General features: G+C 41.8%; 1 protein-coding gene across 15 annotated transcripts in view; it reads right to left on the reverse strand.

The window, feature by feature from the left end:
* LOC121310091 (histone-lysine N-methyltransferase 2C-like) overlaps positions 1-15,481 on the reverse strand; it is a 138,169-nt gene that overhangs the window by 68,660 nt on the left and 54,028 nt on the right. For all 15 annotated transcript variants that reach the window (XM_041243395.1, XM_041243350.1, XM_041243387.1 and 12 more), the window contains exons 8-13: positions 11,470-11,632; positions 9,645-9,816; positions 9,005-9,119; positions 7,090-7,265; positions 6,492-6,658; positions 809-910 (exon numbers count right to left, since the gene is read on the reverse strand). In XM_041243395.1, the coding sequence (XP_041099329.1) occupies positions 809-910; positions 6,492-6,658; positions 7,090-7,265; positions 9,005-9,119; positions 9,645-9,816; positions 11,470-11,632 (895 nt within the window). The remainder of the gene's footprint in view (positions 1-808; positions 911-6,491; positions 6,659-7,089; positions 7,266-9,004; positions 9,120-9,644; positions 9,817-11,469; positions 11,633-15,481) is intronic.

Here is a 15,481-nt window from a genome sequence, read left to right on the forward strand (position 1 = left end):
TGACACTGTCAATACCTTTTAAAATTCTGAATGCTTGAATCAGATCGTCGCATAATCTTCTTTGTTCAAGACTGAATATATTTAATTTTTCTAGCCTGTCTGCATATGACATGCCTTTCAAACCCTAAATAATTCAGGTCGCTGCTCTTTGCACTCTTTTAGAGTAGTAATATCCTTTTTGTAGAGAGGTGACCAGAACTTAACGCAATATTCTAGATGGGATCTTACTAATGCACTGTAATGTTTTAACATTCCTTCCCATGATTTAAATTCATCACTTTTCACTTTATATCCAGGCATCTTGCTGGCCTTGTTTATAGCTTCCCCACGTTGTCTAGATGAAGACATTTCTGAGTCAATCTCCCATATGGTATTTATAATACACATTTTTTTATTGCCTGCGTGCAGTACTTTACACTTTTCTATATTAAATGTCATTTACCATGTGTTTGCCCAGTCCTGGTCTTTATTCCAACCAGGTTCTAAATGAGTTAATTGCCTGTTAGCAGCCGAGTGGGAGTATCACATGAGACTGGATTTACTGAATACCTGCTGATAAATACTCCTTATAGGCCATCGTGAGTAGGAGTATCAGGACAGCCTATTCAAAGCACTGCTGCAGCATACAGGTCATTACACAGGCTCCCAATCACCTTTACAAACCTCTTCAATCTCAAGACCCAACATGACAAACTATACAAATCCAATCACAGACCCTGCATTCTCAGTCAAAAGTCTGAGTCTAACTGGAACACCCCCCTTAAATCACAAAACACAACAAACAGGAAAGCAGAAGCGTTGTGTGTACCAGACTCGACAGGTTTCTGTTCCTCCTTGAGCTGATTCTCTTCAGCAGCATGTTCCAGATTCCCTGCTTCTTCAACTGCTTCCTGTACCCTTTCCAAGCATGCTTTAGAAAAAGAAAGAAGAGAAAATGAAAAGATTAACGAGACGCGGCTCTTGAAACTTCGTCATTAAGCCAAGTGCAGTCTGAAGAGAAGGAGCTGCGACCCTCTCATTATCTCACAAAGCTGCTGCGACCACTTCATTATCCATGCACACCTGCAATGTAGGGATGTGCTTTTGGTACATTTTTATGAATGTATATATATATATATATATATATATATATATATATATATATATATATATATATACACATATATATACACACACATATAGTCACACAACCTGTATATATAAAATACTTATTAGATGAGGAGAGTCATTACCCTCAATTTGTTCAGTCAATAACTAACGTAAGCAGTTTAGAACGTGAGCCAGAACTACTGTGCGGCTTTAGAGGTCAAACCTCCGTGTTGAAGAAATCTCCAGTGTTCCCAGCTATCCTGCTGACAGCCATGAGAGCTTGGGTTTAAATCAACACTGCAGTCTTGTATACAGGGCTAGGACAGACACCTGAAAACAGCAGACCAGCACACAATGTCAATCTATTCTCTCTTTAATAGCAGGGCTAGGATAGACACCTGAAAACAGCAGACCAGCACACAATGTCAATCTATTCTCTCTTTAATAGCAGGGCTAGGATAGACACCTGAAAACAGCAGACCAGCACACGATGCCAATCTATTCTCTCTTTAATAGCACTTCAGTACACTGAAAAGGTTTCTACAGGTTGTATTTCTGTAAAGTAGTTACTGAGGGCAGAGTAGATTCCCAAACAACATGAACAGCTCTTCTTTAAACTATTGTTTTAGCATATTTTGCAACAAACGTTCCACAGAAGTGTGGCTCTTTCTTAACCATAATCTACATTCAATGTCAAATGTATTAAATTATGTATGAGCGTTTAGGTATCTTACTATGTAAAGACATGCAGTATATAACAGATTTAATTAATGTGTAAACAGGACAAGCTGAAAGCAGAACACGAAATATCTGCAAGCTCTCGTATCTCTTCAGCATGACAAACTGCTGTTTTTTCACCACGTGTTATCCATAGTTATAACATGGAACTTCTTGCGTTGTTTTACATCATTTAAATGCAGCCCAGTCCAACTTTATATTATACCAACGGGGGGCTCTCACATCAATGCAAAGTGTTGATTAATTGTGGCACAGTAATTACTGATCAGTTACTTGTTAACTGCTTATTTACCATCTTTGATTCATAGGGTTATAATGTCTTTCAGTGAAAGACATGGAAAGTTCTGCCGACAAGCACCTTGCCTACGTTGTTCACATCATAAGCTTCCGAGTCCTCGTCAGTGAGGCAGTTAACCTTCAGAATCCCTACTGGCATGAAGGGCGAGTCTGGTAACGATCTCCCAAGGGTGTCACAGCAGTGTTTACAGTGTGGTCTGGAGAGGACTAACCCCTCTGCTTGTCTGAGTCTCTCCCAAGGGTGTCACAGCAGTGTTTACAGTGTGGTCTGGAGGGGACTAACCCCGTACTGCTTGTCTGAGTCTCTCCCAAGGGTGTCACAGCAGTGTTTACAGTGTGGTCTGGAGGGGACTAACCCCTCTCTGCTTGTCTGAGTCTCTCCCAAGGGTGTCACAGCAGTGTTTACAGTGTGGTCTGGAGAGGACTAACCCCTCTGCTTGTCTGAGTCTCTCCCAAGGGTGTCACAGCAGTGTTTACAGTGTGGTCTGGAGGGGACTAACCCCTCTCTGCTTGTCTGAGTCTCTCCCAAGGGTGTCACAGCAGTGTTTACAGTGTGGTCTGGAGGGGACTAACCCCTCTCTGCTTGTCTGAGTCTCTCCCAAGGGTGTCACAGCAGTGTTTACAGTGTGGTCTGGAGGGGACTAACCCCTCTGCTTGTCTGAGTCTCTCCCAAGGGTGTCACAGCAGTGTTTACAGTGTGGTCTGGAGAGGACTAACCCCTCTGCTTGTCTGAGTCTCTCCCAAGGGTGTCACAGCAGTGTTTACAGTGTGGTCTGGAGGGGACTAACCCCTTACTGCTTGTCTGAGTCTCTCCCAAGGGTGTCACAGCAGTGTTTACAGTGTGGTCTGGAGGAGACTAACCCTTCTCTGCTTGTCTGAGTCTCTCCCAAGGGTGTCACAGCAGTGTTTACAGTGTGGTCTGGAGGGGACTAACCCCTCTCTGCTTGTCTGAGTCTCTCCCAAGGGTGTCACAGCAGTGTTTACAGTGTGGTCTGGAGGGGACTAACCCCTCTCTGCTTGTCTGAGTCTCTCCCAAGGGTGTCACAGCAGTGTTTACAGTGTGGTCTGGAGGGGACTAACCCTTCTCTGCTTGTCTGAGTCTCTCCCAAGGGTGTCGCAGCAGTGTTTACAGTGTGGTCTGGAGGGGACTAACCCCTCTCTGCTTGTCTGTCTCGGGGATTGCCAGCATGTCCTCTGACTCTCGCACAAAGTGCTATGAAGAGTAATCAATTCATTCATTAGTTACATCTCGTCAGCCTTTCTAAAATATAGATATAACAGTTCCAGCATGCTGGCAGTGTAGAAGTTTAGATCCGGAACAGCATCGTTCTCTATATAAAAAAAAAAAACAAAGTTGGGTCAGCTGAACAGAACTAAAATGGTAGAGGAAGCTCAGAACTGCCATCATTTAAATAAACAGGGGCGAACCCGGTATTTACCAAGCAGTAATGATGGGAAAAACGTTCACCCTGCACACAGCGCCCCCAATCCAGGACTGCTGCTAGGACAGCCTGAGATTCACGTCTGCCAAAGGCCTAAGTGCCTGACTCTACATGCAATCTGACAGCACAGCAGGTCTCACAAGTGACGAGGTCATTCAGTTGAGCCAGCCAGCTCCAGCGCACATTAACATTCACAAAAACAACACCTACACTGCTGTGTATGTGAACCGATTCAACAAAGCAGCAGGCTGTGCGTGCAAGAGACCACAATTAAATAAGCATGAGGATCAAATTACCCTCCCACCATGTGGCGCCCAATCACCATCGACACACGAGTGTGGGAGGGAGCACCGAGGCTGCTCTTTCTGCACTCTGTGCAGAGTGTGGACAGCTGGCTGGCTGGGCTGCTGTCCTGTCAATTCCTCAACTGCCTCACACAGGGAAAGGGGAAATGCTTTAAATGGAGCAGTATCCTCCACCCAGCCTGTGGAGTCAGGTAACAGGTCAGCTGTAAGCCTGAACACTCCCCATGAGGCTCAGCTCTGGCTCCTGACGGCACAGATCAATGAAACACAATTTGTCTCACCTGGCAGGCCGCAAAGCTCATTTGTATCATACTGCTTTCATATGGGATGTTAAAGTCACAACTCACCCTGCCGTTGTAATCACTGCTAGCTCTGCGCACACACAATTTAGAAGAAAAAATAGCTGAACACATAGAGCAAAAACATACAGAGCCCCTAGCCAAAAAACATGTCTGGGGGTCGAGGGGGAACCCACGACATACACCCCGAGCAAGGAAAGTGAAGGCCTGGGTCAATGTAGAACTCCTAAACACAGGCTTATAGATCAGCACGCTTTACAGTGCGACTGTTAGGACACACATAAAAAAGTTTACAGACGAGAGGAGGCCATTCGGCCCATCTTGCTTGTTTGGTTGTTAGTAACTTATTGATCAACAAGAATCTCATCAAGCAGCTTCTTGAAGGATACCAGTGTGGTATTATTAGTTAATTATTAGTTACAGGGGAGTTGGTTCCAGACTCAATTCTCTGTGTAGAAAAGTGCCTCCTATTTTCTGTACTGAATGCCCCATTATCTAATCTCCATTTGTGACCCTGGATCCTCGTTTCTTTTTTCAGGTTGAAAAAGTCCCTTTGGTCAACACCGATGCCTTTTAGAATTTTGAATGCTTGAATCAGATCGTCGCGTAATCTTCTTTGTTCTAGACCGAATAGATTAAATTCTCTTAGCCTGTCTGCATATGCCATGCCTTTTAAACCCAGAACAATTCTGGTCGCTCTTCTTTGCACTCTTTCTACAGCAGCAACATTCTTTTTGTAGCGAGGTGACCAGAGCTGAACACAGTATTCTAGATGATGTCTTACAAATGCATTGTAAAGTTTTAACATTACTTCCCTTGATTTAAATTCAACACTTTTCACAATATATCCAAGCATCTTGCTGGCCTTCTTTTTATAGCTTCCCCACATTGTCTAGATGAAGACATTTCTGAATCAAAGTAAACTCCTAGGTCTTTTCCATAGATTCCTTCTTCAATTTCATTATAATACACATTTTTATTGCCTGCATGCAGTACCATACAGTTTTCTCTATTATCTCATTTGCCATGTGTCTGCCCAGTTCTGAATGCTGTCTAGATTACTTTGAATGACCTTTGTGATGTCTGCAAGTTTAACAAGTTTGCTTACTATATCAGAATCTAAGTCATTAATTTAGATTAGGAATAGCAGAGGACCTAACACTGATCCCTGTGCTACTCCACTGGTTACCTCGCTCCATTTTGAGGTTTCTCCTCTAATCAGTACTCTCTGTTTTCTCCATGCGCATGCATTTTACATGGAGGGTAAACAGATGGGACTTTCCAGCTGGAATTGTGGTTACTCTCCAGAGGGTGGGATAAGCTTTGAAATAATCTTCCTACTTTACCAACTACACTGACGGGCACTGTTCCAAAAAGGAATAGAGAGGTCTGATAACCTGGATTCTACCTGCCTCGGGGCAGTGTGGTTAACACACTCTCCTTCTGTGCCAGTTCACACCCAGCCTCTGCCATAAGACAGATAACCTACTTTCCTTCCCAGCATGAACCAAACATGAAGCTTTCACCCTGCTTCATATCAAAACTCCCACCGTCCAAGATTCAGATTACTATATGCACTATACAATACCACTTATTTTTCTGTCAACAACCTTACCATGTTAGAGCGCTGACTGCCAACTTAAAAAGACCAACTGGCAACCAGTTTCAGATTTCCGAGGCAGTGTTAAGAGTCAATACATCATTCAGACCTTGCTGTGCCACCAATTGGTCGTTTGTAATTCAACAAAAGCATTTATATATATAAAAAAAATCCTGTAGCTTGTCAAAAACAGTTTGAAATTAGATTTCCATGTGTACTTTACTTCCCTCCTCCTTTGATAAAATCACTAGTGTTTTAGGGAGTTTCCCCTCTAGAGCTGATCTTATCTAGAGAGTCTCTTCCACATATTAAACTCACGTTCTCGTCAGATCTGTCATTATCAACTCTACAAGTACAAGAGAGAAAACAAAATTGGTAACCCCCCTCCCCAGCCCCTCATTAAACTCTCTTTTGCCTATGACTTTGTTCCCTTTTACATTGCTTTTCAATTTCACTCCTTTCTGTTTTCGCCATTGTGCTCTAAAGTAAAATAAATAAAAGCTGCATTCTGTAGCCTGACCCTGTACAGTAATCTCTATGGAAATATGCCAGCTCAGCACCTGGAGGAAATGAATATACCTCAATATTGGATCAAAAAAACACAACTGCTCAGAACAGCACACGATAAAATCGAGGGACACACAGAAAGCCAATAAACGCATGTGTGGAGCTACCTGCTCTTTAACTTGCTTACATGTTTCTCTCTTGCTTGGTCCATTACCTGGTTCAAGTTCTTCAGCTGGCTCAGCGGTCTCCAGGACCCCAAATGTCTGGCTTGCTTGCAGTTCCTCCAGTTCCACTTGCTTGCAGACTGTGCACACATATCCGTCTTTTAGCAAGACGCTGGTTTTGTTCTCTGCTTGTCTGTCGCAGTCTAGATGTATCCACCTAAAATCAATTAAGCAAAGACATTTTCATCTGCAACCCTGGAACAGACGTGCATCTGAAGGTCTCCACGGGTTTACGATGACTGCCGTTGCCCAAGACAGGAAAATTCCAAACTCTCACATGCACATGTTTCTTATTATCCAGCTCATTGGTGATCACTTCTACTAGCTCACCAGTATGCACTGCAGCATGGAGACAAGAGGCAGTGGAAATGTGGATACAGTTAGCCACACCCCCATCCAGTTCAAATACTAATGACTGGAGGACTGTCAGAAGATTTAGTTAAGATTCCACCTGCATGACTGTGGGTTAGTCAACGCACTCCAACATCCCACTACCTGTTACAGAATCAAGGGATGTCCATTTCATAGCTATCCAAGTGAGGGTTATCTTATGCCAAGTGTTTTTTGTAACAAGATGGCAACACTTACCTTTTGCACATCTGACAGCAAAGCATGTCCTTCTGGGAATCTGGGTGGATCGCCTTTCCACAAAGTGGACAGGACAAGCCCATGTTCTGCTGCTGGTAGCAGTTATCACACAATAGACAATTGTGGTGCCACTGAAAACTTGTTCTGGTGCCACACTGCTCACATACTCTGCAATTCTGTCAGGGGGGAAAAAGTTAAGTCAGTTGTAAGTGCTTCACCACACTAAGAAATATACATTACAATGTAGCTCGTTAAGAAAAGCAGTCATCCACAAAACTAAAACTGAACAATGTGAAAATAACTAGACTTTTGAAAACAGAGCACTGTATTTTAAGAGTGCTCCCCAACACCCGACAATGCAGTTGTATTTGACACATTTAAATTATTACTCTCTTCTTTGGTTGCAGCAATGAGAAGTTGAAGCCCTGGCTGCAGCTCAGGAGTCCTGAGTCAGGCTGGGAGTTCTGCTCATCCTCAAAGGGGTGGCGAGTGTAGATCACAAGAGCTCTTTTGGGATTTTGTAGTTAAACAGGGTAAGAAAGTTCAGACTGTCTAGCTATCTCAAACTGCACTGGGTATTTCAGCTCCCAGCATGGAGGGATTCATTCAGGCCAAGCCAGTGGCCTGCAGCTAAATCAGCAATTAGCATCAGCAGGCTGTGCGGCAGGGAGGAGCTCCCAGCACTGCCAGATACATGGGAAACATACAAAGAGATCAAATCTGAATAGTACGAGACAGGACATCCAAATATTGTTCGAATTGCATTTACTTACACCGTAAATGTCAAGTAATTAATCATAACTGTTTTGTTTCACACAGGACAATTCACTCCAAACTGATCAAATGCAAACATCACATCAGAAAGGTCATAAAGAAATAAGCAGGCAACTTTTATATTACTAGAACCATCGATTATCACCTTGTAAGGACTTGGTCTATATGGGCATTATAATACAGTACAAAAAGGGCATTGAAGGAGCTCAAATTTGATCTTGTTTCATGCTCAGTATAACGCAATATAAATACCACAACAGAGCCGCAGTCTGAGAGGAGTGTAGCTTTTCTAACCAGGACTACTCAAAATGAAACTCTTATAATATAAACTGAAAACGAGGCAAGCACCGCAAGAAACTGAAAAAGTGACAAGCGGGAGAGGTTTCAGAAGTATAGCTCGCTATCAAACACTGAGTCAGACCCACACTTCCGAAGCTTGCTAAATCAGACAGCTTTACAGACATCACCAAAGGGATTTACCTTGCTGAGAGCCAGCAGCATCACATCCACTGCGCTCAATAACCCCAGGGCAGACTCAGAGTTAACAGGATGCAACACAAGCAATCTACTGACAGACAGCTGCACAGCAGAGGAGCAATGCTCAAGTGAACCAATGCAAGCGACCAGTCCACAGGGTTTATTAACAGCTAGATGTATCAAACAGGTAGAGTCTTCACAAGATTCGCTACAGAATTTCTATTTATTTATTTTGCATGTGTAACCATAAATAGTATTTAATTTTTTGGTAACTGGAATAGCCAGTTTAAAAGGCGTTCTAGTGAATAGTTCCCCTTCCAACCACTGCAGCTCAACTGAGCTTCAAAAAAGCCAAATTCTCACAACCCCCGCCCCCAGGAAACAAAGAACCAATGAAAGGAACGTGCTGTCGGTCATACAACCAATAGCAAGGCACTGACGTAACAGATCCCTGCACACTACGGAAGGGTACAATACAATCCCAATTAAAACTGAAAGAATAATGAAAAAAAAGAAATACATAAAATCAACACAATTGAAGCATTGTATGCATGGAATATGCCACATGGGCCCAACTGAAAATATCGAATTGATTTATTTTATCCATTAGCCCATTACACTTTATATAATCAAAGATGCAAAAAAAACAAAAAATAATCCTTACTTTGCACCTCCAGCTATTTGTAGGTATGGAGTCCATTACAGGTTGTAGGCAAAATGTGTGATAACCCTTGTCACATGTGTCACATACCAACATCTTGCTGTCCTCCCCAGGGTTCCTGAAACATGAGCACAATATTACCCATCTGCAGCCAATTCACCCAACATGCATGACCTCACTGCAATACCCCACATGCTGATGCAGCCAACTCCTTTCTGTAGGTCTTGGACTTCTGCTTCATGAGGAAATGCTTCATTTACTTGTGCTATGAATTAACTCTGCATTAGCCCAGAGATTTGGTGAATTAGAATTGCATAAAAATATAATGAAGAGAGCTATTCAAATGGAAAATTCCTAAATGTTTACCATCATCTAAAATTATCTTCCAGAGTTATTAGGGGTAAAAAATAAAAACTAACAAAAAAACACATCCTTCCATGAACAGTTTTAATAAAAGCATTTAACTTTAAAAGGCAAAATAAACAACAGGAAATGAATTTGAATGCCTTTTCTTATTCTGTGCAGTATATCATCTGCGTGCAGTGTATGCATTGTGTTACTCAGGGACGAGAGGACTGGTGCTACAGTGCCCACTGCTACCCGGTTGGGGAGTTGGTGTCAAGCATGTTGGTTCACCACTTACTTGCAGGTTTGGCAGACCTTGCAGTCGGGGCACTGCCAGCCTGCCCTCTTCAAAGGGGTCACTCCTATATCCAGGCACATCCCATGGTAATGCTGCCCACAACTGGTACAAAACAGCTGGTCCAGGAGGTCTCCTGGGCTGTCACACAATGCACAGTTCGCTTCATCCTTTGCTGTATTTGGAAAGAGAAAAAATAAAAGGATACACACAGATTACTGCATTAAACTAGATTACATTATTTAGAAACAAAGCTTTCTTTTGTGGCACAGTGTCATGAGAATATCAATTAAGAATACTGCACTACACGCAAGTGGAAGCAAACATGCATCCACCAGGTTAACACATCTGCATCTGAAGCCATGAAGGTACAAACCTTTAAAAAGAAATACTACTTCAGCTGAATCCTCTTCAATACATATTGATAATATCTGCACATTTATTTTACAAAATATAGATTTAAAGAAAGTAAACCTGGTCACATTATAAATGCACACACTACTGTAGATGCTTAAGATGTTGGCTTGAATACAACGAAGCAAAGCAGCTGCATTTGCTTGAAGACTGGCTGTGCTGGGGACATTTGAGTTTGCAGTAGAGGGGTAGGAAATCCCTAGGATTCTTCAAATCCCGCTATGTCATCACGAGCCAGTGTGCCAGGTTACAGCTTCGCTGCAACACCTCCTCTCTGAAACGAGAAGTAACCTGCACACACAAGCTCTGGAGACAGGTCAAACCGTTTTGTTTTCCCATTACTCAAGCCACTCAAAAAGGTACCATTTCTTTCTCCCCAGCTGAAGTAAATGATGTCTGAGTGAGATCACCTGGAAAGAAACTAATTTATTCAATTTTTTGTCCAGTTAATTAAAATGATCACAACGAGCCGTATATGCCACACAGAGGAAACGGCAGTTTGAGCCAAGACAGGTGCTCCAGGCCCTGCTTTAATATTCCTTAGGCCGGAGATGCTTGGGCAATAAGGCCACGTTTTATTAGCATCTTAAATTGACTGCGTGTCACTAATTGCCAACTCGAGCTGCCAACAATTTCCAATTGGCAATCGAGTTGCTAGAATAGACCACTGCTTGATTTTCATCAATTCAGTTGACAATTTTGTGTTCAGCCAATGATATTGCACTTTCTAAAATCACCTGATTTCACTCTCAATTTTTTCAAATAGAAAGTATAGCTAAATTGCAATTGATTGTTTTTGTTTTCACAATAGAAAATGTTTATGGGATGTTTGAAACGCGGAATATAAAGACTGCAAGAAAAAGACGACGAATAGATTGGAATTGACGAACAGATTGGAATTGGCAAATATCTTTCAGGAAAATCACCAGCGGATGGAAAAAGACAAACTGCAGATATTTTCCTTCCTTAACCCTAACCCTTCCTTAACCCTAACCCTTCCTTAACCCTAACCCTTCCTTAACCCTAACCCTTCCTTAACCCTAACCCTTCCTTAACCCTAACCCTTCTCTCTGCAAAATACCGAGTTTGGAGGTTCTTGAGCTCGTCTTTCACCTTTGCTGGTGCACACTCCAGTTTTTCTACGTCAACTTCTTTTAAAAAAAATTCCAATTACTACATCAGCTGCTGAAACATGTTTACTGCAAAAAAACAGGCAACACCTTAAATGCTCACAACAACTGTCAAATCTCAGTATGCGTGTGGCACACTTAGCAACCGCAATTCAGCTGTACATTTTTTGTTGTTAAATAGAACTGACAAGAAAAACTGCTTATGTATCTCAGTCCTTAGCCAGCCTTGTTTGGATTAATATAATAAAACATAATGAATGAACGAATGGGAGCTAAGGACTTACATCTACCAGTAGCCTGCTCGATGTGTTCTGGGCAAAGGAGAGTGTGACTCCTGATATCCTGGAAAGCAGCAGCTGCCGCTGCACAGGGATAATGGTACAAGCGGCTGCACTTCTCTTCACAGCATTTGATGGTTGCTCCAAGGCGCTTACAGTATGCACAGTGCTAAACAAAGGGACAGAAAAAAAATGTTAAAGTACCAGTAAAACATGAAAACTGCCAACCTATTAACCCTGGAAGGCTGTGCACTGCATGTACAGTATGACTTCATATCCTGTGTAGAGGTCAATTAAGGTTAAATAAATAGTAAGCATGCTTGAGAACACTGCAAGGTGGGAGGATGTTTTCCAACTCAACCAACTCAGGACACAGAGGAACAAGGAATTGATAAAGTGGGGTACATTGGACCTTGTGTAGAAGAGATATGTTAGAGATATTGTTAGGAAAACAGAGTGTAAGCAGAGCTCACAAAGTTCAGCTTCACACCCCCGCATTTAGGTAAGATATATAAGACAGGCACTTGAGAGTGCGAGTGAGACAAGCTCCCTGAATCCTCTCCTGATGAGAGACCCTCTCCGTACCTGAGCTACCTCCCAGAACATTAGGGAACCGATCACTGTCTGACTGTTTATAAAACTCGTGCCACATTGCTGTGTCTAATGATAATGTTTAAGCTATATGTGTGTAACGTTTGAATATTGGAATCAATACATGGAAACTTACTAGCATAACAGAACACATCAGAACTGAAAGTTAGCTCAAATTTTAACCCTCCTATCATAAAAGGTACAATATTAGTCACACAGAGCCTTTCATGAAAATCAAAGAAATTATAAAACACATATATATACACACACATCCAAATTATATATATATATATATATATATATATATATATATATATATATATATATATATATATATATATATACACACAGATACACACACACACACACATATTATATATATATATATATATAAAAATATAAATATTTAACCCTGAATTTACGTAGGCTCAACATGACAACCTTACAAAACTAAACCAACACATAAGGTGTGGGTGAGCAGGTCTACATTTTCATTTCTGCTCATCAGATTGTGTCATAACTGATTCTCTAAAGACCTGCGTGCAAGTGTTCCTGCTTCACGATTCTGAAAAACCACTCGCCATGCACCATAGTTTCTTTGAGAAATTACTTCTCTTAACATCATCTCACAAACCCGCTTACTTGTTTTGTGCAGCCTGTCAAACGCTGCGTGGCCGGGCTTTACTAAGTAACCACAGGATATAATTCATTTCCAACACAACCAACAACCAATACATATCCTGGCTGATAAACTGACATCTTGTGCAGCCTGTCAAATACTGCATGGGTGGTCTTAAGGGGATAGAGTTCAGTTACAAAACACCAACGTCAGCAAACTTTAACTGTCAGGATTATACAAAAGCACACAAAAAAACAAAGCATTGATAGCAACAACCAGTCGATAATTCCTGCTTTTTTTTAGATGACACAAAGTGTTTCGTTCCAGTTAATGATACAGAATGTATTTGTCGTGTAGTAAACTAGGTGCATGTGTTTAAATGTAAGGAATGATTAAATGCACAGTATTAAAACACTGCTCTTTAATTCACTGTTAGTTTTCTTTCTTTCTTTCACACACTCGTAATGAGCTCTCATAGGCAAACGTGAAACTCTGTTTATATCATGACTCGCTTTATATCAAGAGTTATGTCTGCACCACAATCCTGATACAAGGAGGGTTCACCTGTATATAGGGTTGAAGAAAAACAAAACAAAATCAGGAGGAGAATGTGTAGCAGTGGAGCGTTCCGTTGCTGGAAAGAGAACGCCTAAATCCACTGTTTGGAAAAATTGTTGTATTGAGCGATAATAGAAGTCCATGTGGCTTTGTACATTACTGAAATATGACAGCAGAAAGACAGGAAATTCATCTCTGCAGCGGCACACTGAAAAGAAATGTATTTGTCCAGTAGCTGTTTTAAAAGTCACAGTTTTTAAGTCATTAACTTAGTGGTTTGATATGATGTAGCAGGGCTTGAATTTCATTGGTGTGTTCAGGGGGGATTTCACACCTATGCTGCAGCCAATGGGGTTGATTCCACAATTTTGGGGGGGTGGGATGGCAAAAGAAAAGGCACTTGTGCATATAAAAAACTATATATACAGTATTTCACTGCATTGTCATTCACACTGGTGCTGCCTTAAAATAAGCTGCTTTCAGGAGACCTAACAGCTGTTCATCACGGTGAGACAGAGCACTCTCCATTGCTTCTGCCATTGCTTGGCAAGAAGTTTTTGGTGCTTTTCTTTTAAACCAGCGCACCATTTCTTTTTTTTAACTCTTTACACCCTTAGCCCTATTTCTGCCTGTTTTTGACTGTTTTCATTTATGTACTTTATGTTTAACTACTGGATAGTTTGCATGCATGTAGCATATCAAACGAGAGGCCACAATTTCCTTTCATATTATGTAAGTTGCAATAGGATCAGGCATACTGTCTGTGGTAGAGATGAGAATATATGGTGACATGTTTGGTCACTGCTCTATATACTGTAGTCATAGATGGCTACAAAAAAAACTGCACCACTGAACCTCAATATAAAATTAACATGGGTGGGAAGCAGAGCTTCTAAGCTTTCCAGCGAAACCGCCCCTTTCAGTCTAGCTGCTACAATGACGGAGCAATAGTCTCAAAACGAAACCTAAGCTCTGAACTCTGTCACATGATGAGAGGCTTAACTTCAAGCCACTGTAGTTCTGGCTAGGAATACCGCATACACTCACTGAATACGTCTGTACTTTTAAACATCTTTTACAGTGCCTGAGTAATATGTGCATAACCTTCGGCGAGTTTTATGAGTTAAAGTGAAAGTCACCGCTTGCAAAACAACACTGACTTAAAATCAACTTTGTTTTTTTTTTTTTTAAACTGTTTGTTTACTGCAGTGTACTGAGTTTCTATAATCCTTAAAGAAAGTGGCCGAGAATCACGTACGAGAGAATAAAGTCTCGCGGCACTTGAAATATCCAGCAATACTTATTTATTTTAACCAGAACTAATGCTGCTCATAGTGCTTTCATCACTGACACCCACTTCCTTAGAGATTGCTGTAGCGTTTAAGGCATTCTAAATTGGGTGGAAAATACAGTAGCTTGGTGTCTTAAAACATCTCTGTGTGACTTTCCCGCACTGAAAGTTGCAGACATGCGGGAGCAACTTGGAAAATGTGCGATTCCCGCAGTCCTGCGCTGAAATTCAAGCCCTGTATGGCTTGTCCAAAATGAGTATGCAAATTTGGAAGTGCATCTTCTGTGTGGCTATTTATGGTAACAGAGTTTTGAAGAAGTCTATTGTTGTCTTATTTCAAATTATGCAGTGTTGGATTATTAGGAAAGGAAGTAAATGAGATGATTAACTGAGAGTGATTTATTTATTTATTTTACTTTTTAACTGGAAACTGGGGATACTCCACACTGAAGGTACTTAGTTTCAAGCTGTTCTTTACTTCATGCTAATATTGGACAGCTTTCACCAGGATAAAGTGAGATAGTAGTGGTGGTGGAAATATATGAACCTTTGGCACGTTTCCTTCAGGTAATGTGGATTTCCTATTGGCCTGGTGCTGATGGCTGAAGTGCAGTGCTGGCTCCACGGATCAGCCTATTTGCAGCCTCCCTAGCACCTCAGTATGGCAAATGTCTGGATTGGGCTGGGTGGGGCATTCACAGGGAGGCTAGCCCACGACACCTGAGGAAGGCACAACAGTGATGCTGGCGTCCCAGCACCACTCCCTCCACAAACCGTGTGAGGATTGTGTGCAGATACTCGGCAACAATGGGAAAGCTGAAAGAACCTCAGTGATTTCACAAGGCACATGATAGTGGTTTTCCAAGCAACCAACTGAACACAGCGGCTGAACCGACCAATGAGCTGACACGGCACCGACCAATGGCTGAACACAGCGGCTGAACCGACCAATGAGCTGA

Source organism: Polyodon spathula, chromosome 3, assembly GCF_017654505.1.
Source record: "Polyodon spathula isolate WHYD16114869_AA chromosome 3, ASM1765450v1, whole genome shotgun sequence".
Lineage (NCBI taxonomy): Eukaryota > Metazoa > Chordata > Actinopteri > Acipenseriformes > Polyodontidae > Polyodon > Polyodon spathula.